Source organism: Neolamprologus brichardi, chromosome 9 (genome assembly GCF_056152115.1).
Source record: "Neolamprologus brichardi isolate AB-2024 chromosome 9, ASM5615211v1, whole genome shotgun sequence".
NCBI lineage: Eukaryota > Metazoa > Chordata > Actinopteri > Cichliformes > Cichlidae > Neolamprologus > Neolamprologus brichardi.
Window position 1 is genome coordinate 29,857,909 of NC_142112.1, and position 27,290 is coordinate 29,885,198.

The following is a 27,290-nucleotide window of genomic DNA, read 5'->3' on the forward strand; positions in this document are numbered from 1 at the left end:
ATAACCACACATTACATCTAAGGTATGCAGAAGAGCCTCTCTTCTGGTTTCATAACACATGAAACATTGAAGCAGATGGGCTACAGTTACAGAAGACCACACTAAGTGTCACTCCTGTCCATTTCTGCCGCACAAGCAACATAAAAGCACAGATCCTTCTCATCTTATCGGTTGGGTCATGGGGTTGGTGGTGTGATTGGCACAATTTTGGCTCCTTAGTACCAACTCAAAGCATAATTTCAGGGTTTTCTAGAACAATGAGTTCACTGTACTCAAACAATCCAAGCGAAGAACCAAATTGTAAGAATGGCACCTCATGTTTTTATTGAAAGTTTATCTGCTAGGGTTTTTCTTTCAATATCAATACAAGATATATTTTGTTTGTTCTTATGACAGAGTGGATTATAAAAACATAACAGGGTCTCAATGGCAAAGGTTAAAAGTGATGCAAACACAGAAAACTAGTCTTTACATGCAAGACCCATGAACTGGGTGTTATGCACAAGCTGTTACTCATTTTCATCAGATTATCATAGCACATCATTTAAAATCTGTTGAGACCTTCAAACAATAGGCCCGGCACAACACGTTACTCAACATCTCACAATAATCTCAGTAATTATGATACTGATATTAAACTCGCTGTTTTCAAACCCTATTTTCACCAGTCTGAGCGCTTTAGCTCCATTACAAGCCTCGTAATCCTTTATATAACATGTCTGAGGCATTTATTATGCAGCAGGTCTGAAACACCCCACCATTATAACAACAAAACATAACCCCGGCCCATTTGAACTCGCCAGTTCAAACACATTTTACTTGCACCATTAAGACTGTGATTGGTGGTTATTACAAGCTACTCTCTGTCAGAACGTCCAGATGCTCTTTTTGTCAAGGTCAGGATTATTGGAGGTGGACAGGGGAGGAGGCGGGGGTTTAAATTTGTACCCATCAGGCACTTGGAGCCTCCGCAGTGACGTGGCACCTGCAACCAGAAAAAGGCACAAAATGGAGTCCCAGCTGGCCTCACATGAGCGTGAGTCAAAGAGCCGGGGGAGGAATGGAGAATGCTTCAGGCTCGATTAGTCCCACATCGTATTTCCATCTTCTGCTCTGAGCTTTGTCACCCCGAGTCATTAGCACCAAATTCACAGTTGCCATTCTGCAGCATTAGCTGCTGCACGATGCGGCCTGTTTTTTGGGGTTTTTTTTTTTTAGAAACATGCTGATCAACTGTGGAGGCAAAAAAGATATAGTCATCTACCTCAACAACATCGTGCACCTTACTCGCTCTCTGCAGAAAAGCTGCCTTTACACCTCATCTCAGTGATGAGAGAGAGCAGAAGTGACATTGGCATGCCTCAGGAGGTGGGAAGAGAAGAGTGCTGGCAGGAGATACACCCACCCTTTTCCACCTTATGCGTCTGAGCAGACCAGCATGCACTTGTCCCTCCTGGCTGTACACAGCCTGAGAGAAACTTCAGGTCGCTTGCGATTGCCTCCACTGCCATGAAATATCCCTATGCTGTCCAACCTTTGTACCGGGATAAAAAGACATAAAAAAAGGATAAAAAGAGATGGAGGGAGCAACACATAATTGGAAATGACTGAATCTGTGCATAACAGAAGAGGGAGTATGCTGGGAGGGAGGAGGGATGTGAACGATAAGCAGACAGCGGGCGTGAGAATGGGAGTGACAGTGACAGAGTCCAATGCAAAGATAAACAGCCTGGGTGCAGCCCCTGTAATGGCTTTGCACAAGTAATTTGTCACTCCATGTGAAAAGCAAACAGCAGGAAAGGCAATGGCAACACTTTGCACTGACACTTAAGATTGGCCAAGGATGTCTCACCCATCTGTGTATAAAACTGGCTCGGCCTATTCCTCAAGAGCGAGAAAACACCTTGAAAACGTCCAGTCGCATTTCAGTTGACGAGATTATGTCAGGTTCATTATTTTAACTGGGTTTAAAGAATTGTTGCTCCCTGGCTGAAGAAATACAGATTTAATAGGAGTCATAGCTTCTTGGTACAAACGTCTTTAGACATGAACAGAAACATAACTTAAGTGAAATCTGTAGTGTTTTAATTCCTTCTTTAAAGGCAGCTTTTATATCACTTGCAGTATATGAAACTCTACATAATGAAACATATTTTTTTACATCTTTAAAAGGCTTGAAAATGGAAATTGACCAGCCACCATTTTGAAGTAAATGACAAGCGCCATAAGCTGTAAACATAATTTAGCATGTGAGCACTGCCATCTTGTGGCCGTTTCCAATACTACATAAGGAAAAAATATTTGCATCAATAAAAAGCAGGTGCCGACATTTTTCATTATAAATGAGAATATTAAAAACATTCCTGAGCCATTGAGGCATCAAGCATAAAGAAATAGGGAAAAAAAACAATGCTGAGCAAGTCATTCAAATCCAGCAGTTCATTTTGAAACAAACAAACAAAGAACAGAATTTTGTGAAGGCATTATGCACCATCTCAATATATTATCACACCAACCGTCAACCTATTAAAATGCTCTCTGCAGGACCACCTAGCTGCGGCAGGTGAGAATGCAACAACCTTGACCTTTTCCCTGAGATGGGCAGAAGCTCGCCGTTGGCTTTCATCTGGTCTATTTTCCTGGACAGGTCGGCGTCGCTGTCAATAACCAAAGTGCACCTTTGGGCGTAGCTCACCAGAGTCTCTTCCCCTTGCCGAAAATTGCCAACCAAGGAGACCATGTCTTTACCCGCCAGGTGGAGCTCGGCAATTGACGCCGTGTTGGCGATGGTGTTCCGGTCGATTCCGAGATGGCGGAATGCTTCGCTCATGCTTTTCTTCTTGATGAAAGCGGACAGGACTTGTTTGTAGCGGTGAATGACGTACTGGACTCCGGTGGCTTGTGGAAATAGATGACAGGTTATGAAATATATGAGTTGCTGTTGCTTTTTATTAGTTTTAGTAACAATCTCAACTCTCACTGGACATACATACAAATAATTCATGCATATAGTTTCAGCCTTCCAATTTTAATTTAAAGATTTTATTTTGAAAACAGGGAAATCGTCTAACTCACTGTAACATCTGTTTATTTATTCCTATAATTTTTAGCATTGCTTTTAGGATTCACTAAGCCTTCAGCTGCTAATATCCACAAACAAATCTTAATTCTGTTACTGATCCACTAATACCACCTTTGGGTACTTAACTATCCTTTGTAATATTACATGACGTTGAAAATGTCACCTGCATCAGTTTGAGTGAAGAATTAATTTTCTGTTAATGTCCTTTTTAATAAGTCATACACCTACAGTAAGACTGCAGCTGATAGGTGGGCAAACACATGAAACTTGTGTTTTATAACAGCAGCTAATTATCTGCAGTGTTGTCTTTATGAAAGTGTGGTTATTATGCAGAACCTGCTGACTGCTTTTCATTTGCCTGCTCAACCAACCAGTTACTGCTGCCTTAAAATGGTGATGCTGGAACAAGACTTAGGCCTGATTCAGACCTAAGTGAATCTTTCTAGAGTCTACATTGTTGCCCATTTAAGTGCCGATGACTGTGCTGGCATTTATGCTTGTGTGCTATATTACGTGTTAATTACCAAGTGATCATTTCACTGTGTTTTATATGTGGCGACAGATGACAGAAACATGTAAAATACTGGGACTTTTTTCCTCTCCTGGGTCCCTGCTCTTTGTCGTGGTCCGTTTTTTTGGGGGGGATCAAATACATTTATCCCTCAAGTTTTTGCCACTTCTTTGTACATTCCCTCACTTACATTCAGATAGCTTCAGCAGCCTCCCTCCAGGAACCTGCTGACATTTATGAGTCCTTATATTGATGCTATGATTATTAATCCTTAGTTTCAGACAATGATTGTTATTCTGCCACTGAGAAATTCAAAAACTGTGCACAAAAAAAAAAAAAGAGCTGGAAATGCATAAAAGCAATCGATGGTACAGGACGGGCCAATCACAGAAGAACCGACTGCATCAACCTGATGTGTTGTTACATTTTAAGGGCGGTGCAATTCAGGTTAAGTTGTGAGTTACGGCGTATGGTTTTACAGCAGTTTGTGGTTATGACGTAGCTACAAGTAGATTTCCCACTGAAGCATAAAGCCCCAGTTACAAGAATACATATAGCACCTGAGTGAAGCATAGGACCAATGAGTACTGATTATACTGATGCATCGCTAAATTCTAGTCAAACTCAACACAACACTGAATTATTACCTCTTTTCCTGCTGTAGTCCCTCCCTTTCTTTGATCTTTTCTTATCCTTATGGTGTTTCTTGCGTCTGTGTTCACTAGATGCTGCAGACACTTCCGATGAGTCGGATGCTTCAGAGCCGCTGTCGCTGCTGGTGGAGGAACTAGAAGAAGCTCTTTCTCTCTTTCGAGATTTATTTTCTGAATGCTGCACTCTGCTCAGCTTGGGAGCTGAAATAAGACAAAAACAAAAAAAAGCGTATAAGAGACAGTATGATAAATAACTTTGTGTGCACAATAATATTATACAGTATATGCTGTATACCTTAGTAGCGTTATAGTAACATCAAAGTTGACCTGACCAAAAACATACTATCGATCTAACACCTAGCTGGCTAGGTGTTAGATCGATAGCCAATTGTTACTAGCATCATTCACAGCTAGTAACAATTGGCACAAAGCAACATTGGGGTGACCGATGGTTCAGGGGGTTGGGAAGCTCATCTTGTAACCGGAAGGTTGCCGGTTCGATCTGTCAATCTGTCTTGGTCATTGTGTCCTTGGGCAAGACACTTCACCTACCGCCTACTGGTGTTGGCCAGAGGGGCCGATGGCGCGATATGGCAGCCTCGCTTCTGTCAGTCTGCCCCAGGGCAGCTGTGGCTACAACTGTAGCTGCCTCCACCAGTGTGTGAATGTGAGAGTGAATGAATAGTGGAATTGTAAGGCGCTTTGAGGGTCTCGAAAAGCACTATATAAATGCAATCCATTATTATTATTATTATAACATTATTCAGCATAATATAGCAATACAGGATCAACTTAAATAAATTCATTTATTTAATTAAAATCAACAGTTTATTTAAGATGCTTTATACAGTAAAGATACTTCAGTATTATAGAGAAAACCTCAAGAATCATCTGATCCTCATACGAGCAGCAGGTGATGATGGCTAATGATGGAACCACAGGGGAACAGCTAAGAGGCAGTGGGGCAAAGTATCTGCATCTTTTATGTTTTTTAAATGTAGTTCTTCAAGTAAAATAACTATAGACCATATAGAGGCAAGTGAAAGTTTTAGGTTAGTTCTCATAAAAAAAGGCCTGTAAAGAAACAGTATACTTCACTTCAGTTACTGACTTTCAGTCACAGGACTGGGGGCAGCAAACGCTGGCATGGAGCGGTTACTTGTGAGGTTTTCAATCTGGCTTCTCAGGAACTTGCGGTCTTGCATCAAATCCTCCACCTGCCTCTCGAGAGCAGCGATGCGTTCTTGTTTGCTCTCCAGCATGCACTGCAGCTTGGTGATGGTCAGCAGCACCCTCGGGGGAAGACCCTCTACTTGGGAAGCAGCTAGAAAAGACAAGACAGCCACACAAGTTAAACTTCTGTCATTTTTCTATCAATTGTTGTCTGTAGAAAGGATGGTGTGCTTTTCAGGCAGTCGTTTCAGTATTTGTTCAGGATGAGAAGATAAAATGAAACAAATTATTATCTATTTTCTTAACTATCAACATGTTTACATCACTGCTAAGCCAGAGGCTGATGCTGGCTCAGCTTAAAGGACCATAACCATAAAAAGTAAACTACATGAAGCAGCAAATACTGTCAGAGCTTCCCATACCAGACATGGCACTGCTGGGTGTGTTGTCCTGAACAGCATCTGCTGATGCTCCCGTTTGAAAATTCTCCCACTTAATGATACGAAGGTCGTCTTGCTCCTGCTTTAGCCAGGCAGGAGAGCTGAGGCGCTCTTTGGTCCTCACGGAGCTGGAGTCGATTTCTACACAGGGCGAATAACATGACGGCTCCTGATGCCAAACAGATGACATCTCTTCAAACCTGGAAAAGGACAAGAAGGGGGTATCATAAGCCAAAAAGGTCAAAGGCTAAAGGACAGAATGATGTAAGCTTTCCTATATGGATGACACCCCAGAGAGAACAGGTTTTTCACCAATCACAAGATTGGCGGTATAAATGACACCTCACCTGTACAAGTGCCCATTGGGAAGACTCTCAAGAATCTCAAAAATCACTCCTGATGCATTTATCAGTGAGCGTGATAGATTAAGTGCTTGAGCCTCAGTCACACAGTCCTTTAGACCAGGTAGCAACCCCCTGGCAACCACCAGTGATAAGGGAAAGGTAAGGTAGCACTTTAATTTGGTTTTTTAAGGCAAACATTTGCAGTGTAAAGTTTGTGTTGCACGTTTTAGGGTTGCATTATCCCATGGTGAGTTGTTGCTGAGTATTTTCATTTTCCATGCAAACTGGGTAATCTGCTAGTGACCAAAGAAAGGAGGTTTTTGGTGCAGCAGCCTCTTTTGACCAATTTCATGGAGCAACAGCCAGAAACCTCCAGCAACTACACACCAAGCAATAAGGGAACACTAGTCTCTAGGCCTGCTGAGGCCTTCAGTACTGGTGATGACTCCAGTACTAAACCTAAAACAACTTTTACTGTGTCACAGAAATTTCAGTGTTACATTAATGCAGGAGCATTGGGGTAATGCAATATCTGGAGAAACATTGATTAAAACAACAAAGCAACTGAGGAGTTTTTTCAAAGTTGCAACAGTGCTGCTCAGGAGAAGACTGAAGTGCTTCTAGGGCAGCGGTCCACAACCCCCGGGCCTCGGACCGGTACCGGTCCGTGAGTCGTTTGGTGCCGGGCTGCGAGAGTTGAGGCTCAGGTGTGAAATGTATGGTTTTCAGGGTTTTTATTGGTTTTCAGCGTTATTTTGTTATCGTTTTTATCGTTAACTTGGTTTTCCTGGGTTTTTTCACGTGTGTTATGAATAAATCTTCTTTTTTTTGGTATCGGTACTAGTTTTATTTTGTTGTATTTATCCGCGACACCTTAAAGGCCGGTCCGTGAAAATATTGTCGGGCATAAACCGGTCCGTGGCGCCGAAAAGGTTGGGGACCGCTGTTCTAGGGAACCAGAATCAAGTTACAAAGCCGTTTTGATGTCACTGTAACAAGGGCTTCAACTTCTGGAAAAAATAATGTAATGTCAGGGACTCATATGTAGCCACAGAAGGTGCCTCATCACGTGCACTGGTCATTCTTTACAAAATGTCGACACATTTTAAATTATATTTACTGGTTTTGAGAGTACTATTCAGCAAATGTAGTACTTCCTGTGCTGTTCAACGGGACCATGCTCAAATGTTAACTAGTCATTACTACGGAAAGAAACCAGAATTCTTCGATTACCAACAATCTTGAGTTTGACTCTGCAAAATCATCTGCAAATTTCTGTTCATGGAGATTTACAGGATGCCACTGGCAGTGATTTTTCTCAGGACTGCAGCTGTATTTTTTTGGTTTAATGAATGGATATGTGGACTTATGCCCTTCCTTATGTTACTCATGTTAAATGTGACCACAGTTTAAAATGAAGACGTTGGCCTATGTGCAAGTAATCCCTGTGAGCCAAGGTTCAGCCTCAGGTTCCAGACAGCTCTCGACACTCAGTTTTTCATTGTTGGTTTTACATGATGTCAGCAAGAGATGATACAAAGTGAGAACAATTCTGTACATTCGGTAAAAAGTTAAGACAATGAAGCATCATGAGGTTTTTGGACTGCCTAATGCATAACACAGTTTTAAGAATGGATCATTTAGTATTTCTTTATTGTTCAGAAAAAACAAGCAAATGTGATTTATAACTATGAAAAAAGTCAGCCACCTGTGTTCCTGCACAAAGCTACAGGTTCAAACCAAAGGATTACTCACATGTGGTGGCTTGCATTGTTACAATGTTTACCATCAACAGCTCTCTGCAAGTAAACCTGCACCAAAGCTGTATCCATGGCAACTTGATACGATCTTGTAATTAAGCGATGTGTATCTTGTAATTAAGAGATGAAGATCTTGCAATTATGAGATATTTTTAAAAGATGCAGATCTTCTAATTATGAGATGGTACGTTAAAATTACGAGCTACAGAAGTCATAATTACGAGATAACATCACCAGTTCGTGCAACGTGCTACTGAGCAAATGAAGGCTTGATGTAAAACCGAAACATGACTCAAAGCGCTTTAGTACCTGAACAATACTCACGCAGTATGACGACCCTCTACGGCCTCATTTAATGCATGGCTGGCTGCATCAAGAGCTGTCACTCAAAATTAACATAACAAAGGCGATATTACTATCACGCTGTAGGTCATGCACAGCAGGCTTTAGTCCATATGTAGGTCTGAGGCATATAGTTTTAGCTGCAGTCAGGTTTACTCTGAGAAGAAAATAGATTTTATCTTCTAGATTCACTTGTAAAGAAAGGACATTTTCCAAATTGTATGTAAGGATGCACCCAGTTTTAGAAGTGTTGATGATCTGGATGAAGGACTGAAACAACTATTATTTATTAATTAGCAATGCTTAAAATAGCTTGAAACAAACTAATAAGCAGATATGACTTTTGTATATTAAATAATGAAAGAAAATCTGTTTATGCATTATGTTCATTAAAGAAAAGATGAACAGGATATTTTATTTTTCAATTATGATCTCTGCAATTCATAATTCTGATTTACTGCCTCATAATTACAAGGAAAGGTCATCAGATGCTTGATTAGAAGTTTAATTATTATTATTTAATTTACCTCTATTTTAACATAACATAATGCAGGATACCTGAAGAAGTTAGCAGGGTTTTTTCCATGTAGAATGACTCATGTGGCCTCTCATGGAAAACAGCCACATAATAGTTTCTGTTTCCCATCATCGTCATCATAACAGATCCAGAGGTTGACAGTGAGTCTAAAACATAGAGGTGCAATGTTTTCCTCTGTGAGCTGGCTGTTACCAAACATGGGAATGGTCACACACGGACTTTGTATAGTGAGAGCAGGTGTTCAAGCTCTACATAGTTTCTACATAGTCTACATAGTATTTTTCAAACATCCATCCATCCATCCGCTTCCGCTTTATCCTTTTCAGGGTCGCGGGGGGCGCTGGAGCCTATCCCAGCTGTCATAGGGCGAGAGGCAGGGTACACCCTGGACAGGTCGCCAGTCTGTCGCAGGGCCAACACACAGGGACAGACAACCATTCGCACTCACATTCATTCGCACATTTACACCTAGTGGCAATTTGGATTATCCAATTAACCTATCCCCACAAGCTGCATGTCTTTGGACGGTGGGAGGAAGCCGGAGTACCCGGAGGGAACCCACGCAAACACGGGGAGAACATGCAAACTCCACACAGAAAGACCCCGGCCTGATGTTGGAATTGAACTCAGGACCTTCTTGCTGTGCGGCAACAGTGCTAACCACCGTGCTGCCATTTTTCAAACAGAAAAAGAAAAACAAACGTGTTTGCACACACTGCATAAAAAGCAAACAAAGAAACAACACAATAAAGTGTATAAGAAGAAGAAGTCACCACAACCAGTATGGACCTACATATTTGAGCTGGCCGAATATCTTAACCTCTACACTATTGAATCATTCACTACCAGAAACCAACAACAGTTTCTAAAGGGTAAAACTAATTTTGAGTAGAACTGACTTCAGCTTTTTGGTTCAACCCAAATAATCCCTGTTTGTCATGTGGCCCCTTGGGAAAATTACTGCCCACTCCTATTATATTACAAAAACATCTATGCTAGTGTGCGCCACAGTCCTCTGGTGGGATATGAGGGTACTGCAGGTAGGCCACATATCTATTTTCTTCTACATATCCAGTACATGTCATGTCAGTACGTGTCATGGAGAACTGGAACCTATCCCAGCTGTAATAGTGCGAGAGGCAGGCTTCACCCTAGACAGGCAGTTAATCCACTGCAGGGGCCACAGTCATTTACAATAAATAAACTTTTTATTTGGTTTTCTGAAATTCAATCAAATCAAATTTTTATTAAATGTTTCTACTGTTCTTCTAAAGAACTTTTAATTAAGGTTTTCTAATTTTATTTACTGGGTGGCCGAAGATGTTCACATTTCAAACTATGTTCAGACATCGATGTTCAGACACCTTTCATGGATCAGTGAAGGGTGCTTGCTACTTTTTCTGCTCCTGAATGAAACACTAAACAGCACTATGAGATCTTCAATCCAAACTATGAGATAATCTCTTCTGTGCTAAAACACTGAAACAAAAATACTTAGTTAAAAGCACATGTATCATTAGTTATTGTTTTAATCAGTAGTTACTATGAATATCCACAGTGTGTCTTTTGTCCTGTGTCCCTCCTGTTAACCCCCATTGGTTGCAGTAGAAGTCTGCCCCTCCCTGAGCCCTGCCAGAGGTTTCTTCCTGTTAAAAAGTGGTTTAATTTAACCCTAATATTGTGGCGTTTACCTTAAAGTGCCTTGAGGCAACTGTTTTTGTGATTTGGTACTATATCAATCAAATTGAACTGAATAGCTATAAACTGCAAAACGTTTATCTGACGTTTATCATGTCTGAAACACGGTAATAATGCATGAGGAATAGCAACTTCTGAGTATCTATACATCAGAATAATGCACTAAGTGCATTAATGGAACCACTAAGGTATTTTTATCCTCTATAACTGACGTCACATTGATCAGAAATTGAGTGCAGTTAAATAAGTAAGTGACCCGAGTGTTAGCTTTTCGTGACATCAGTGGGTTTGTGGGCCTTTGGTAAATGATTGATGATTAATGATTGAAAAAGATAAAAAACTAAACTAAAAATAATCTGTCTGCTTTACTGCTGCAGTGAGCATTTGTGCAAAGGCCTCGTCATTTATTAATCAAGAACCATGAGTTCATAACATACCACACATTACTACACTCAATAGGACATCATGAACAAAGCACAAGTTAATCAATGATTGATTATGTCCTAATTTCTGCTTCACTACAGTGTTATGCTGTTTTTCTAATTTTTTATCACTCATTAACATGAAATGTACTTTGTTAGTCAGGAGAGGTTTCTGAATCTGGCACACCTTTACTGGGAAGATGTGGAAGGTAAACTCCAAGTGGAAAATATTTTTGAGTAATGCAACAACGCTCGATCTAAAGTGTTGTATGTTTTAAGCTAAATTCTAGTGTTTACTGTCACAGACTTCTGGTAGCAGTTTCAAATGTGGCTCAGCCTCCTCACATGCATAAAACAAACAGCTGCTTCTGCAGGTAAAGAAAGCTTTGTTTATCATTTCTACTGTGGCACTTACAGTGGGATCAAATATCAGAGGCTGCCTGCAACACATGAAGACGCACACCCTGTATTTACAAGACTTTGAAGGGTGAGCTTGGCTCTGTGTTGAAACGATAAAAACTCTTCAAGGTAGGAGGAAGAGTGGGTGACAAGTTATAAAAGAAATGTAAATAACATGACTTGTGAGTTTAGACACTTTTCTCTTTACATAATGAATTTTATGCCACCAAATGAACTCAAAATTGGTTTCTATCAATCAAACTTTTTGTCTGAAAGTAGCAAAGTGTAGCATGTACAATTATGCACTGAAAACCAAAATGATCTAATGTCTCTTTATGTCTCTTTAATGTCTCTAATGGTTTAAGATGGTAGTGAGACTTGCTATGATGTATGGTTTGGAAACAGTGGCACTTGAAAAAAAAAGAGCTGGAGGTGACGTAGCTGAAGATTTTCAAGGCTAACATTTTTACAGGGAATAACCAGAATGGACACGTCTAGAAATGAATGCTGCAGAAGGACGTCTCTGCTGAATGTTTTGGAGACAAAGTTTGAGAGGCAAGGCTGAGATGGTTTGGACATGTGCTGAGGAGAGATAGTGGATATATTGGACAAACAATGTTGAATAATAAACTGTTTGGTAGAGGGATGAGAGGAAGACTACAGAGAAGATTCATGGATGTAGTGAAGGAGGACATGCAGGTGGTTGGTGTGACAGAGGAGGATGCTAGGGATAGAGTGCCATGGAGGCAGATGGAGCTGTGGCAACCCCAAATGGGAGTGGCTTAAAAAAGTACAGTAAAAGAAGAGGAGGAGGAAGAGTATTGTCAAAGCTTAAATATTTAACTGAAAAAAAATGTAGATACATACAATTTTCTGTTAGAAATATGAAGCTTTATTTGCTGGAAGTTGGGCCAAAACTGAAGCAGAATTTCTCATCATATCTAAGCTCTTAAACCAGTGAGGCCAAAACATTTCCCATAATGCAACTGAGCAGCACCTTTCAATTTCAGTTGCAGCACAGTAATTCTGTTTAAACGATGTATAAAAGTCAACCAAAAAAGAAAAAACAAAACAAAACAATGAGATCACAACACACTGACTAAATGCTAAGCAAAAATAGTTCATCATACGTCTCCATAAATTCCTGCACCAGCAGACGCCAATCGTGAGAGACTGGACAAATGTCAGTGGTTAACGTTTGTAAGAAAAATCCCTTTTAATGAATTTAATATACGTATATATTCTTTTAATCGTCAAAGGCTGGGCCAAAAGTGAAGCAGCTATGTAAAACCTCCATTTCCCAGAATGCAACCAAACTGTATTTTTTGTAAAACATCTTGATGCATGCTCAATCATCCAGGTAAGTAAATCTCCAAAAGTTGATTCTGTTCAACTGTGTTGATTCTGAGACTGAAGAAGTCACTTGGATGAGTGACGAAACGTTTCTCCCACTGAAAACGCTACGTCCAGATGAACAGAATAAATATTTGAAGATGCATTTTTTGTAGCTGTAATCAAAGTCCTCATTGTATAATTTCTCTTTTGCAACTTTTGTGGAAATACTAAAGTTTTGAGAAAGTCTTAGCAACTTGAACTTATGTTTATTATGTTAAGTTGTGTCGCCCATTTAATACAACATAATTGAACGGGTGTTAAATGAAAACAAATTCAAGTTCACGTGGTTCCTCTTGGCCAGATCTCTCTGGAAAGAGATTCAGTCTCATCTCAATGAGACTTTTGCCAGGATAAATAAAGAATGTATATATAAAATCATCACAAAATTAACACAGAATCACAACATCATGATAAAAAAAACACTAATGACACATCTGCATTAACTCCTGCATGAACTCACGATGATTCAGAATACTGGCCTTGTATTTACTATGTATCTGATCTATACCAGTTATCTATTGATAATTTGCAGTCTTGCACAGTATTAGTGTAAGATGTAATGGCTGCAGCCACAAGATAAGTGGTGCATTTAGGTGCTCAATTCCTTAATGCAGTATATCAAAATGACAGTAGTTTATCTGCTTGTGTAAACTGGAGGAAGTGGACATCACTGCTTAACTTGGTGTTTCCATGGAGATGTTGACTAACTCTTTAACAAGCTGAAGCACCAAAACACAAGTAAGTGAGTAAGTGCTGCAGTGATTAATCTGAGTCCAAAAAACACATTAATATCCGTGAGGTGATCCGAAGCTATTAAGAGAAAAACATGGGGCTCAATGCAGAAGCAAGACCAATGTTATTTTTTTAACCTCTATGTTAATTACAGAAGCATAAATGTGTTCGGCAAGTGTTTTAAATAAGGATATTTAGCATGACAGAAGTTACAAACCTTACAAAACACACAAAGGTGCAACGTTTAGAAGACTACACAGGGCTAAACATGTCTCCTTGCAGTGGGTTTAATTAGCTCCTACCAAGATGGATGCTAATGACTGTAATTACCAGCAAAAAAGGGGGAAAGGGGAGCAAGCAACAAAGCCGGTGAAACACGCAGGACAACGTACCTTTAAGAGAGTCCAGCGGATAAAAGTGGAGGTGATAATGTCGTCCTGTTTGTCCTGCTGTCAGCTGAAAATTCACCTGGAGTAAATCACTTGGCTGGAGGGAAATATAAACAGAGACGGGTGAGAAAATGAGGGAGTACTGTAACGTGCGTGTCTGGCAGAGGGGCGGGGCCATGGAGCTGCCTTCAGGTGCTCCACAGAAAGTCAAGCTTCTCGTAACTGTAACTTTGATTTCAAAACTGTGGCGCTGTCGTTTCAGAGGTATAGCCAACGTAACTGGTTGCAAAGTTCTTGAAGTAACAGGAAATCATTAGTAGAGCTCCATGATTATAAAAAGCAATTTCTGGATGTAACAGTTGGAGTGCGATATGTTCTATATATCCAATATGTACCTTTTGCTGATGAGTTTTACACCGGATGCCCTGACTTGTGTCTGGAAACAAACCAGACCTTTTACTTACCAAGCAAATGTGCGTTTTCTAGCCGGCTGGCAATGTATTAAATGCATTGTTGGACGTTGTTAATAATTAAATAACAATGGTGTTATAATTACTGGAACAAAGATTGAAAATGTGACTGAATCAAATTTCTTACTAGCAGATGATACGCTCTCTTGAAAATATAAGATATGGTCAATCAAATCTCAAAAAGCATTTTCTTTTTTGAATCTTGCTTTATCTCAGTTATTGTTCTGAGCTATGGGATAAAGCATATGACCTTAATTTGAAAACCTTAAAAACATTATAGAAAGAGCAACTACGATAATAGCCGAGATGGGTTCAGGAGATCACACCAACAAATTGTTTCTGAGTTTGTAAAACTTTAGGATGTGATTGACTTGTGATCAAAATTTGATTAATCATGTTCAAAGCAGTGGCCATTTGAGGCTAGCTCCAAAAGCATATTGATTGTGATACGATATCCAGAGCTAAAAAGTCAAACTTTAAATCATTAAAAATAATCTTTGGATAGTTTCTCACTTTCAGAAGGTCTTCACATAGTTCTTGCAAAGCTTTGATGTGTGTCTGGGCTCATTATTCATCTCCATGATGATGCAACAACAATGACACAACAATCATGGCTGCATTCACTGTTGCAAATGTTGTCTGTTGCAAATGCCAATCACCCGTGATCTTCTTTCCCCCAGAAATGACTGAAAATGTGTTTCTAAATCTTTAAACTTTCTAATAATACTATGGAAAATTGTTTTTAAACTCTTTCACACCATCACCAGAGTGGGTACTTTAAGTGCAGAACTAGAATAGGAAATAATATTTATTCATGTTTGACATTATTTCTTGTGCGTCTTTGCTGATTTTATGAAGGCCAAGTTAGGATTTAAGGTTTTAAGAGTTGTTTTTAGTTTTGTTTTTCAAATGTGTATTTCTTTTCTTTTCTTCCACAGAGAGAATTTTCACTGGCTAGTGTTGTATGGTTCTGATCACCCCACATTTATGTTCCAGTGTGAGTCAAAGAGTAGGTACTTGTCTGTGTCTGGGGTTTCTGGTAAATTTCATTACTGAGGCTTCAATCTTCCTCAGTGCACACAACAATAGTAACCTACTTTCTTTAGTTTTTATTTTTTTATCCACTGAGTTAATGTGTTTGTTAAGGTACAACAAATATTCTTACAATCTCAAAGATATTTTGAGGTTAATAAAAGAAAGCTCAACACTTACCTCCCAACTTGGTTAACTGTCTCCTTTACATGTGAACATTTCCCATTTTGATTTCCTAAATTAAATTACATTTACATGCTGTTACCACATTTCCCATTGTCCTCGAAAGCAGCAAAGGGGTGGTGACAAACTTGAAGGCGGGGTCTCCTTTCACGGAACATAAAATGATAGTAAGACTTTTCCCATTCAGTGTAACATGTTCAGTGTTCATGTTCCAGGCCATTTGGATTACTGAGGTATGAATAAAGTCAGACATGATGACATTAGAGGAAACTTTATTAGCAGTAAGACTAAAATTCTTTGGCTATATAGAAGCTAATAAGCAGGCTGATGCTGTGACTATCTCATGTACTGTAAGTTATTTGAGTATCATTTTGCAAAATGTTTATAATAGTGGTCACTCATAAGAATAAATCTCAGCTGCCAGTAACGGACACATAAATGACAAAGACATCAGATTCTCCACATGTTAAAAATCAACCTGAACATCACGATCAGATTTCTTTTCACACACCCTCTGGTCTATTCTAAGCAGTATGCTAAATAATGCTCAGTATTAAACACTCTTCTTTGTTAGTCATAAAATATATAAAAAAAAAATACATGTATAACAAGGAGAGGTGTATTTGGATTTGTCAATTCCCTTTTTTTGCAACTAAATATATATCAATATATAATTTATTTAAATGAGAAACTGATAAAATATATAACCGCTGCTGTGAGAACAGTTCAGATTCAAGTCCATTGCATTGCATAGCCTTCATGATGCCAGCTAATTCTCCTTCAACTCGAAATTTCACATTTCTTCATTTAAAAGCACAAAGCCATGCTGACTGATTGCATTAGTTATAACAGGCACAGTTTGGGGCACGGAGGGTGAAAAAGGTCTTTAATCTAAAGAAGCATAATACTTACATGAAAGTCTTAATAGATTAGTGAATGCAAGAGAATCAGGTAGCGAAGCAAGTACGGGTCTTGTGTTTTTAACGTCATTATCTTATCAAGTCTTAAGCCACCTGATCACGCCACACTCGCTCTAATTGATTCAGTGTGACTACAGCTGGCTCCTGTTTTTGTTGTAGAAATCTTGGTGCTTTATACTGGCCACTATATAAATGCTGGTTAATTAAAGATTAAAAATTGACTAAGAAATGGGCAGTAATTGTGAGACACAGCTTCACTCACTGATAAGTTCTAAGTAAGAGAACCAAGGTCAGCGTCTGTAAAGGAGGTAAAATAGAGAGCCAACCACATTAACAGTAAGTCAGTTTGGACAAGACACGAGCCAAGTTAATTATTTAATCGCCCCACCAGTTAGTTTGTTAACCAGACAACCCTCGTCCTTCCTGCCTGGCTCTCTGGCTTTCAGTGGCAGATAGCGAGAAGGAGGCGCTTAAAGTCACCGCTGCACTCGTCCCTCAGGGCGTCCTTAAGGGACACATCATACTTCTCCAGGTACATCTCTTTGATGGTCTCCAAATCATACTGTTGAAAAAAAGAGAACCACAAAATTAAATTAGCCTTTATGTCGAGCCTGCCAGAAGTCAACCCATGGGAATTTACCAAATATAATATGACGGAAATAATCAGTTTCAACTTGACCCTCTAGCAAATGTGGAGAAGACAAACTCATGTTTACAGTTTCACTCACACAAGCCTAGAGACAGGCCAGTGATTCCCTAGAAACCTCTGGTCACTAGGGAAAAATGTGTATTCCCCACCTGGTTAATTAGCAGTCACTATAAGTTACTGGGTGAAAGTGCTCGCAAAGACGGTGTGGAATCGACAACCTGAAGTTACTGGGAGTACTGCCCAGTATCACTAGATAACATCCGGGAGTTGATTCTGAAATGGTGCTTCTATGCAAATTGCTGATAACTGTGGTGACCAAAGCAATCACATAGAAGTTTTAGTTGCAGCAACATATACCTGTTTTTGCAACCAGTTTTTACAAAGCTAGAGCCACCAGTCTTCTGCAACCACTTGCCAACCACTTTGAGAATACACATTTTTCTGTAGCAACCAGTGGTTACCATGAGGTTACTGACTTTAAATCTCTGTGAGTAGGGCTTATACATCAGTTTCACAGTGACTGTCAGAAACCTAAAGCAACTACTCATAATTTATCTAGAATACAAATTTTTCCATAGTGACAAAAGGTTGCCAGGCAGTTGCCAACTGGTCTCTAACCTACGTGACTGGGGCCTAAATCATTTACATTTTCTGGAGTAGATTTCTGATCCACATTCTGCACTTGTTTGAATTCTTTTTGATTTGCATTTAAAAATATCTTGTATACTGTACGTTTGTATTTTAACATAAACCAGGGGACAGGATTTACCAGAGTTTGCCTGAAGATGGCAGTGAACAGTCTTATAAGTGACTTTAAAGTGTAAGAACATGCATACTGTAAAAACACATGTAATGATCAGTGAGCTGTTTAGTAATCGCAGCATGTTGTGAATGTTTTAAATCATCTTTTATCGTGTATTTTAGCTTGACAGTCTTTGGCCCCTTCTCATAAACAAAGTCATGCAACTTTAGCGGAATTACCTCGGAGCGACACACAATAATGCGAATCAGGGTGTCCTCATCAGTGCCTGCTCCTTTCATCGCTTTGTTCACACGTCTCGCAAAGTAAAGCTGGGGATTCTTGGCAACTCTTACTGTGAGGAGGAGGAAAGGGTTTCATTAAATTCCACAGCAGATTATGAACCATATGTTCCTGCAGCAACAATTTCTTTTTCTTCAATATGCTTATTAAACACCAAACTTTTATTTACATAGCACAATAGGAGTTTACCCAACGTACTTTCCTGTCATCTAGTATACATAAAACTAGCAGTTTGCCATGTGATTTTGATGCTACCACTGCTTCTCTAATCTTCTAATCAAATCTAGAATCACAGATTTTAATATGGACAGCTTTCTAATTTATACTAACCGAGAGCAGTGTAGCATTTTTTCAGTGTCCCTCCAGTCTCGTTCTCAATGGCATCGAGGATTTCAGTTCCAGAGAGCTGTTGAGAGAGTATAACTAGTTGAGTTAAGCACTGTAAATGTCTTACAGAGTAACCTTTCACTTTCCACATACAAATATTTCTTATGTAGTGATTTGTTAGGAGGTGTCAGGAAACAGTGATGTGATATGTGCAAGCAGATATGCAATATCACTGCAGCAGCGGGCACAAATACCAACCTGCTCATATATCTTGAAGGTGGCCTGGAGCTGCAGGTAATTTCTGGTGGCCAGGATGTAGGTGAAAGTGGATTCGTCTGTCCCAAAACGGCTTTCACCAGCCTGCATCAGTTCAGCGAATATTAATGTTTTTCAGGGTCAATAAATCTGCCACGATGCCATTATGAAGAATTTAAAAATGAAACTGTACCTCAAACAGGGCAATAGCATCTTGTTCAGCCAAATTCTCATCCACCTCATAACTCTCATCTCTGTTGCCCTGGAAGAAGACAATTAAGAGGACTTTGGTCCTTACTGAGGTCTATTTCTCTGACTCACGCAACTTTATCTGGGCTCCGTTTTACTCGTGAGAGGCTGTCTGGATGTTGGCCAGTGTGTGTGTTCACAGGGCATGGCGAAGGGAGAGTGAGCTCGATTTCAGTCCAGGGACAGATGGGAGGAATTTAGTTACTCGAGTAGAGTAGAAACTCAGGGCCACTTACCTGCAAAAGAGCTGTGAGAAGGTTTCTAACATCCCCGCTCGTATCTCCCTCGATATCGGCTTCAAGATCACGCTCGTGCACTGCAAGAGTGACACCGAGAAAAGTCACAAAGCATGAGGACCACCAGATATTCTTTTACCATACGATACAAGTGTGTTGGTGTTTTCTGGATAGTATTTTATGTTAGTATATGCCTAGATTTCATCCACCATTTTAGCCATTTCCTGCAACCATTCACCTATTCTCATTTCCTTGCTGTGCATAAAAGTGTACAGCAACAATCAGAAAACTAGTTACTAGTGTAAAGTGAAGTAGTGCAGTTAGCTGCTTAGTTAGCTTCACAAGTAATATTGGAAGCAGAGCACATGACTCAAGTAAATATTTTCACATACTTGGTCATAGTCCTGGTTAAATGGGGCAGCACTCTAAACTATTAGGACTGGGCACTGGAATGATGGCATCTTTCTAACAAGCTATTATGTATTCTTTATAGCTGAGGTGACCAACAGACCAATTACTAGACAAATCTAGTGGTCTTTCTAGATTTGTCTGACCATTTCTATTTTACTCTGTGCAACATTTTTCAGTTATATTAACCTGCACAGCCTTTTCCTTTGTGTTTACACTCAATTTATGGAAACAGGAAGAGAACTTATTTAAAGATTTTCCAACCAGCCCTTTTATTTTTGAATACAAACCTTCTTTTACTTGAGGTAAGAAAAGAAGATTTTGTTATTTTATTATAATTAATAAATTAATAATAAAAATTGTTGAACTACTGTTGAATTGTACTTTTGGTGTTTTATTTATCTCTTATGCTATTCATTATTGGCCCGTAAAGCATCAATAAAACATTTGATAACTATAACATGGTGCTTGACTACTATATGGAAGCTTGCTATTACATTTAATAATTTTTTCATTATACGTTTATTAGCAGTGTGCCCTGCATATGCTATTGTGCTAGCTTTATGCTGTCCCAAGTAAAACAACAATACCTAGCAAAGTCAGCAAAGTCATCGCTCACGTCTATAAAATGCAAGCTTTAGCTATCAGTGTGCTAACATAGCATATTAGCTAGTTCACCCGAAGAACAAGAACAAAGCATGTGCTATGCTAATAATCTGTTCAGCTAACCAGCATATCCACAGGCTGATTAAAAGCCATCAAACACATCAACCAAAGAATGTTCTAGTCATTCTAAATCCTAATAAAACAAACTCTTAAATAATCATACGCACTCTGTAGAAAATTACAACGACAAACTTATATTTAGAATATATTTTTGAAGAATGATGTAATTCCCTTCCATGCATAATTATAAAAAGAAAACTAAACAGAGGTTACTCTGTTCAAAACTCATAAGATTTCAGTGCCTATAACCACAGAGGATATAGCCAGCTATAGTGGTAAGTATAATCAGCTCTCAGCGCCAGCACAATAATGAAAGGGAAGTGGAAACAGGATGGGCCTTGACTAAACAAAATGTGACATAGCACTAGAGACAAAAATAATAAGCTACTGTATGAGGTGTAGGTTGATGACTCACACTTAGTAATTTCATCAAAAGGAGAAGAGATTTAAAAACTGCTAAGTTGCTTATTGTACTAACCCTGAAAGTAGCATTCCTTGAACATGGCAATGTCCTGTTAAAAAAAAAAAGTAGGAAGTTAGACATTTCCTCTGAAATTGAATTGCAATATGATTGTCAATATAAATATATATTTTGCTAGTTACAGCATTTGTAGCGGTGCAGAGGAGCTCCACCAAGACGTCCTCATCAGTGCCCGGACCTTTCATTGCCTTCCTGAGCTCCTTCACAGCATAGATAACTGGCGGATCCAGCATGGCAAGGACCGCCTTCTCAAAGTTCCCTGACAGCTCTTTCTTCAACACATCCACCAATTCCTATCCCAGACAGACATACTGATTTTAGCAGAAACATAGAAAAAAATGTTTCTTACACATTTGAAATGAGAAACTTGCCAAATGGCACTCACGTCATCATATTTTTCAAAATAGGCTTGTTTAATTTCCTGACGCTGAGATGAACTCCGGTTTGCCAGGATGTCAATAATAGCCTGCTCATCAGTTCCTGAAAAGAAGTCACAACAGATCAGATGCAGAGAAATCAGATGCATCCTTTTGAAATTCAAGGAGTCTAGTTTAATTTAAAAATGTACCATTTTCATCATATTCACAACCTACCTAACCCCTTGCAGGCTTTGCGAATGGCCTTGATGTCAGCAACAACATCAAAATCTTCATAGGGAAAAACTGTGGGCTGAGAAAACAAAAAGAATAATGTTACATGCAGTAACTGTTATGGACACACACTGATTACAGCTAATCATTGTTTATGCAAGGATTTCTGATGGCAGGCAAGAGCAGCTGGCAGCTGGGGGAAGGGATGGTGCTCCTCGTTGAGGAATTCAGCAACTGAACTCTTTAAACAAACTTGGTGGAGGCCACATGAATGAAAGCAGTCAGTGAAGTGCAATCGAGGGACCAAAAGCAAGCTGAGAGGGGTTTCACAGAGAGAGAGAGAGAGAGAGAGAGAACAGTCTCCCATAGTAAAGATACAGTAGACTACATATATGGGCATGAATTTTATGGTATTTTCATATATACAGGTTCATACAACACCCCTAAAATAACATATACAATATTTTAGGGGTGAGGGGAAACATTGATACAGCCGAGTATCTTAATATTTTGTATGGCGATAGGAACGCCAAATATCGATTTGTTATTAAACAAATTCAAATACTGGACACACTTCGCTCGACAGGACAGCAACCTTCCTGCATCTACAAAAAACCTCTGCCTGATGGGAGGCAACCTTTCTGCAGTCACAATCTGCCTGGGACAGACGTAGAAAGATTGTCATAGGCCTGTATTACTCTCTAATCTAAAATTGCAGACAATGCCAACATGTTGCCATCAGTCTGAATGAGTCTTTGTCAATAAGCCCAACTCAAGGGTCTGATCTCAGCTGGCTCCCAGCCATACTTGCCAACCTTGAGACCTCAGAATTAGGGAGACATTCAAAGGGGGGGGGGGGGGGGGGTGTATACATATACATATATTTACAAAAAAACCTTTAATTTTGCAGTGTTTATTTATCGGATAAAATAAGTTAAAAGTCACCGTTATCATTGTTCGGCGGACCTGGCCTTCGCGGTCTAAGTGGGCCGGGTCCTCCGAAAGTCGGGTAGACCGGAAGTGAGCAACTGTGAAATTGGACGGTCTAATCTTCTTCTGTTTGACGTTTATTCAGCTGTGTGGAAACCCTCCCGAGGGATTAATAAAATTTTATTTAATCTAATCTAATAACTTTAATCTCAGCCAAACCGATTTACTCACGAACAAATAAGACACTGAAAAAAGCCAAACAATAACATGTTTAAGTTATCTAAGTGACTTATATGTCATGTTTAATGTGTCGGGAGTTTGCTGTTCTCGTCGGCTCAGATATCAGATATAGCTACATTCTCGCCTGAAAATGTGTTAAAGGTTTATTTTGCGACCCAGAAAGAGTAATAAGAGTAATATAAAAGTAAAGTACTAAAGTAGCTGCAGTAGTAGTAGCCACTGTTGGAAACTGGAATTGGCTGGGCCAGTGTGGGATATGGTTTTTCAATTTTGTTGTCCGGGTGGAAAATCTGGAGAAATTCGGGAGAATGGTGGCTCCGGGAGATTTTTGGGAGGGGCATTGAAATTCAGGATTCTCCTGGAAAAATCGGGAGGGTTGGCATGTATGCTCCCAGTTGGTTTTATTCTGGTTATATTCCTATAGAACACAAAGGTTTCTGAGCACACAGGTAACAAATGTGAATTTCTGTCTGTGTAGACAACATCAGATATGGGATTTTTGATGATTTATGACATTTCATTGCTGTATTGTCAAAAAAATGTAATAACTGGCTTGACACCATTTAATTGCAGACTGATAGCAGACTGACTCCATCTTATGGCAGCATTTATGGCAGGTTTTACTGATTTTGCTCATTTCTAAGCAAAAGAATAACTTAAGTGAGATAACCCTATACTGGATAAAACAGATACTGACAAAGTTGAACTTTGAGGACCCCTTCCTGTGCCCCCTTCCCTTGTTTAGTTTCAGCTGATCTCCTGACTGATCCTCATTTCATATTTAACACAACAGCTGCTCAAGCTTTCAGCTGTGCCGCACCTTGTTTCTGAACCCATTATCGCTACACTTTTGTCAGCTTGACTCTTTGACAGAGTTCAAATCTCAGCTCAAAACTCATCTTTTTCATTTTCACATCAGTGATAATCATCCTGATTTTTGTGTTGTAAGGTGACCTTGAGTGTTTTGAAAGGCACAAACAAAAAAATTAATTATTATTAACAATAATTAATAATAATAATAATTTGCAGTTAAATCACAATATAATTGCAATGAGTTTTACAACACTCAGCAAATCTTAAAATGTGAAGTCAAGATCTTTAAAATCAACTGAAATTTCCAGCCCCGTACATGGACGAGCCAAATAGCTTCTGGGGAAATTTTTTATGGCCAGACGAGACAAAGACTGAACTATATTGGTTACAATAACAAGAGGAGTAAAGATGAGACTTTCAAACCTTAGACCACTGTACCAGCTGTCACGCATGGTGGTGGTAGCATCATGCGCTGGGGCTGTTTTGCTGCCAGTGGTGCTGCTACATTGCACAAAGTGGATGGAATAATAAAGGTGGAGAATTTTGAATTCTTCAACTTCACCTCAAATCAACTTTTAACAAAATATCAGACGGAGTCTATGGATGTATTAGAGCCTGTATACTTACATATAAAATAAATAAGTATCCTTATAACTGGACCTTATTCTACCTATTCTTCTTTCTGCATTTTAATCAGTCCAGTTCTTTTCTTTTCCCAGTTAAAATATATCAATAGCATTTTTAAAGGAACTTTGCCAAAAACTTCTCACAGAAATTTTCTTTCTGCCTCAAAATGTTTGACCTATTATAGGTTCACAAGTTATTCAAGCCATATTACCTATAGCAGTATACAAGGAAGCATCTGAAAGATATCTCCTGGACTATTCTGCTCTGCCCTTCTATAATATTAAATATGACTAATATTGAATAGTCCCTGATTTTCAGATGAGGTTTTAAAGTCAAGGTCTTTTGCAGTGGATAGAATATGTTTTCACTGAGATAAGCCTTTGTGGATGCAGAAAATATATTGTACTTGTTTTTTTGTTAGTTTTTTTACATTTCAGGCTGGAAAATGCAGCCAGGAAGTGGTTAGTATGGTTGGCACTTTTCAGTGGTCGAGTGTTAACAAAAACAATTCATCTCACGCTCTTCTCTCTACAACCGGCACTGAATCATTAAAAGTATAGCTGTAGAATTTGCTCACTCAAATAAAAAGAGTAGTGTCAACCATTTGTACTGATGAGTAACATGGTGATAGGACAGGATACAAAATCCACAGCCTCCCGTGAAATCCTTTCATTGCGCACAGTCGAACTCATTAAAGAAAAACAGAACAAGTGTAACGGGACCGTGATGAAATTCCGCAAAGGAGTGGCCCTTTCCTTTGCGTAAACCCCGATAAGGCGTCTCCCAGACGGTGTCATTTGCAACGTTTAGACCGGGTCGAACCTTAAAGAAACAGTGCTAACTGAGAATCTATATTCACAGCTCTTTATATCGTCAGTGTAGTCGCAATAATAGAGGTTCCGTATGATGAAATGGGTTGTGCGTAAAGCCTTAAAAGTGGAGGTCGGCTCGCATTATACGGACTAAAATAAACATGTTTTAAACTCCTACAAAGACATAATCCAGCCGTCATTCCTGGCGGTGGTCGAACCGAAAGTATGGCTCATACAGACTTAAACCAGCGAAGCCAAGAGATTTTTTTTTTTAAAATCTAGCCTTTAATCAGTGTTTTTTCTCAGAGAGATTAGGAGGAGAATGACGCCTACTTGACAGTTGCCCATTTTCGTGGAGATGATCCGTCAGCAGCGCCTGATCTCTTGTTGAACTGGCAGCCTTTGGGTGGGTTTGGGGGATATTTGACCTCTTCTGACCAAACTGCGACTCAGCTGCACATACTGGAATGTGACGTCACCGCGAAGCACAGCGTGGCCCGGTTACGTGCGCAGTTAACGTCCACAGCCCTTCCCCCGGTTTCTGTCTGACTTAATCATGCTTACTGTAAAGATTCACTCCAGACATGTTGCGTTATATAAGAACATATTAGTAATTCTTCCGATTGAATAGTTTAATTAGTCAAGATACAAATATTTTTAATAGTCGGTATGAAGATATGGTGCACAAACGAGGATTGTATTACACAGCAACCAGGAGCGTGTACTGAAGGGAGGCATAGGACACCAACCCCCCAATATTGATTATATGGTCATTATTTATAGTGAAGTTACTCTTCCCCCTCACTTCATGATTAGCTCCTGATCATTTACCATTATCAAAAATATAAAAAAATTGTATGAATATACTTTTTTCTCTTAATGCCCCTTCAAGTTGGGGACAGTGTGCACGTTAAACACATTTATAGTACTTGGTCATATACAAATGCAAACACCAAAAAAACGTGGCCCAGAAGTCAAAGCCATCCCACCAAAGTCGAGTTAATTAATAACTCAAATCAGTAAAATGCATTGTTTTTTTTCCCTTTTCCTCTTCCTATGTGATACCAGAATTACAACAAAAATAATGAAAATCTGTGTGGATCACAAAGAAGAAATATTGTTTAGTTATATAAAAACAACATCGCATTTGAACATTTTGTACTTTTTGCAGATCCACTGTCATATATGCATACCATACATGGATATGAATGGATACATTAGATGAGAACATTTTGAGAATCCATGTTGTCCCATATAACAGGAGGCAGCGAGGTGATTTAGATAATATATGGATTCCCTGTGGCCCTCCTGTACAATAATATAGAACCCAGCAGAAAAGATCGTCATGGATCAGTCCGCTCCCTTTACAAGACTTTGTAGTAGATATAACAAATCACTGGGTAATGATTATTAGTTCGCCATCAGTAACTCAGATACTAACCCCACCTGGTGTGACTGCTTCTGATCAGTACAAATTAGTCAAACTTTCTACCTGGTAGTTATTCTACCAGATCCCAAAGGTGCTCAATTAGATTGAGATCTGGTGACTGTGGATGTCACTTAAGTGCAGTGAACTCGTTGTCATGTTCAAGAAACCAGGTGGAGATAATCTTTGTTTTGTGACATGGTTCATTATCCTAATGGAAGCAGCCTTCAAAAGATGGGTGGTCATAAAGGGATGGACACAGTCATCAACAACACTCAGGTGTCAGGTGGGCTGTAGTGTTTAAAGATTCTTAATTGATACTACGGGGCCCATAGTGTGGCAAGAAAACACCCCCACATCACCCATAGCCTGAGCTGTTGATACAAGGCAGGATGGGTCCATGCTGCTTACACCAAATTCTGACCCTTCTGAACAATGCAGCAGAGATCAAGACTCATTAGACCAGGCGATGTTTTTCAAATCTTCTGCTGTCTAATTCTGTTTCCTGTTCTTGGCTGGCCAGAACAAACCCAGAATGATTTAGGTCTGATTTAACCATTTTTAATGTCCTTGATCAAAATGAATCTCACTTAATTGAACCATTCAGAAAAATTTTCCTACATATATTTTAATGTTATTTTTAACTTATTTTCTTGTTCACACATCGTGTTTTTCCCACAAAGAAGTAAAGAGACACGAGATTAAACACTTTATTAATTTATTATAGTTATTGTACCCCTTTTCTTTAATTTAACAAGCGTTTATATAATTAATAAACCAGAGTCAGAAAGATGATCTGTTAAATCGTTAAAGAATTTAGTTTCTTACAGCATAATTACCAACCTTACCAGCCTGTGCTCCAACAGTGAGTATTTTACTGTCCCTTAAAACTGTCACTGCATCATAATTACTCACCCACTGAATGATAGCGCTGCCGCTGCCCTCCATAATACACGGTTTCCAATTAAATGCCTGATATCGTCACACTTACAAAGC

General features: G+C 39.3%; 2 protein-coding genes across 2 annotated transcripts; both read right to left on the bottom strand.

Annotated features, from left to right (window-relative positions):
* Window positions 1-2,016: 2,016 nt before the first annotated feature.
* LOC102777870 (uncharacterized) lies at window positions 2,017-14,032 on the bottom strand. Its single transcript, XM_087845654.1, has 5 exons — window positions 13,882-14,032; window positions 5,842-6,059; window positions 5,358-5,570; window positions 4,241-4,447; window positions 2,017-2,898 (listed from the first exon to the last, which is right to left on the bottom strand). The coding sequence occupies exons 2-5, from the start codon at window positions 6,047-6,049 to the stop codon at window positions 2,519-2,521; spliced, it is 1,008 nt and encodes a 335-aa protein (XP_087701780.1). The 5' UTR covers window positions 6,050-6,059; window positions 13,882-14,032; the 3' UTR covers window positions 2,017-2,518.
* Window positions 14,033-15,818: 1,786 nt separating this feature from the next.
* On the bottom strand, window positions 15,819-25,343 carry anxa13 (annexin A13). The gene is made up of 11 exons (XM_006799243.2): window positions 25,202-25,343; window positions 21,450-21,525; window positions 21,242-21,336; window positions 20,979-21,149; window positions 20,854-20,887; window positions 19,242-19,321; window positions 18,950-19,018; window positions 18,760-18,861; window positions 18,505-18,580; window positions 18,114-18,226; window positions 15,819-17,045 (listed from the first exon to the last, which is right to left on the bottom strand). Exons 1-11 carry the CDS (start codon window positions 25,214-25,216, stop codon window positions 16,926-16,928), a joined length of 951 nt encoding a protein of 316 aa, XP_006799306.1. The 5' UTR covers window positions 25,217-25,343; the 3' UTR covers window positions 15,819-16,925.
* Between the last annotated feature and the right edge of the window lie 1,947 nt (window positions 25,344-27,290).

Excerpts from the sequence above, each read along its gene's own strand:
- LOC102777870 (XM_087845654.1), bottom strand. The coding sequence starts at position 6,049 with ATGTCATCTGTTTGGCATCAGGAGCCGTCATGTTATTCGCCCTGTGTA. Across the intron at positions 4,448-5,357 it reads CCCCAGTCCTGTGACTGAAA|CTCCCAAGCTGAGCAGAGTG; the intron begins GTCAGTAACTGA and ends GTCTTATTTCAG. Across the intron at positions 2,899-4,240 it reads GGACTACAGCAGGAAAAGAG|CCACCGGAGTCCAGTACGTC; the intron begins GTAATAATTCAG and ends TATTTCCACAAG.
- anxa13 (XM_006799243.2), bottom strand. Across the intron at positions 21,150-21,241 it reads ATTTTGAAAAATATGATGAC|GAATTGGTGGATGTGTTGAA; the intron begins GTGAGTGCCATT and ends TGTCTGGGATAG. Across the intron at positions 19,322-20,853 it reads CAAGGAATGCTACTTTCAGG|TGCACGAGCGTGATCTTGAA; the intron begins GTTAGTACAATA and ends TCACTCTTGCAG.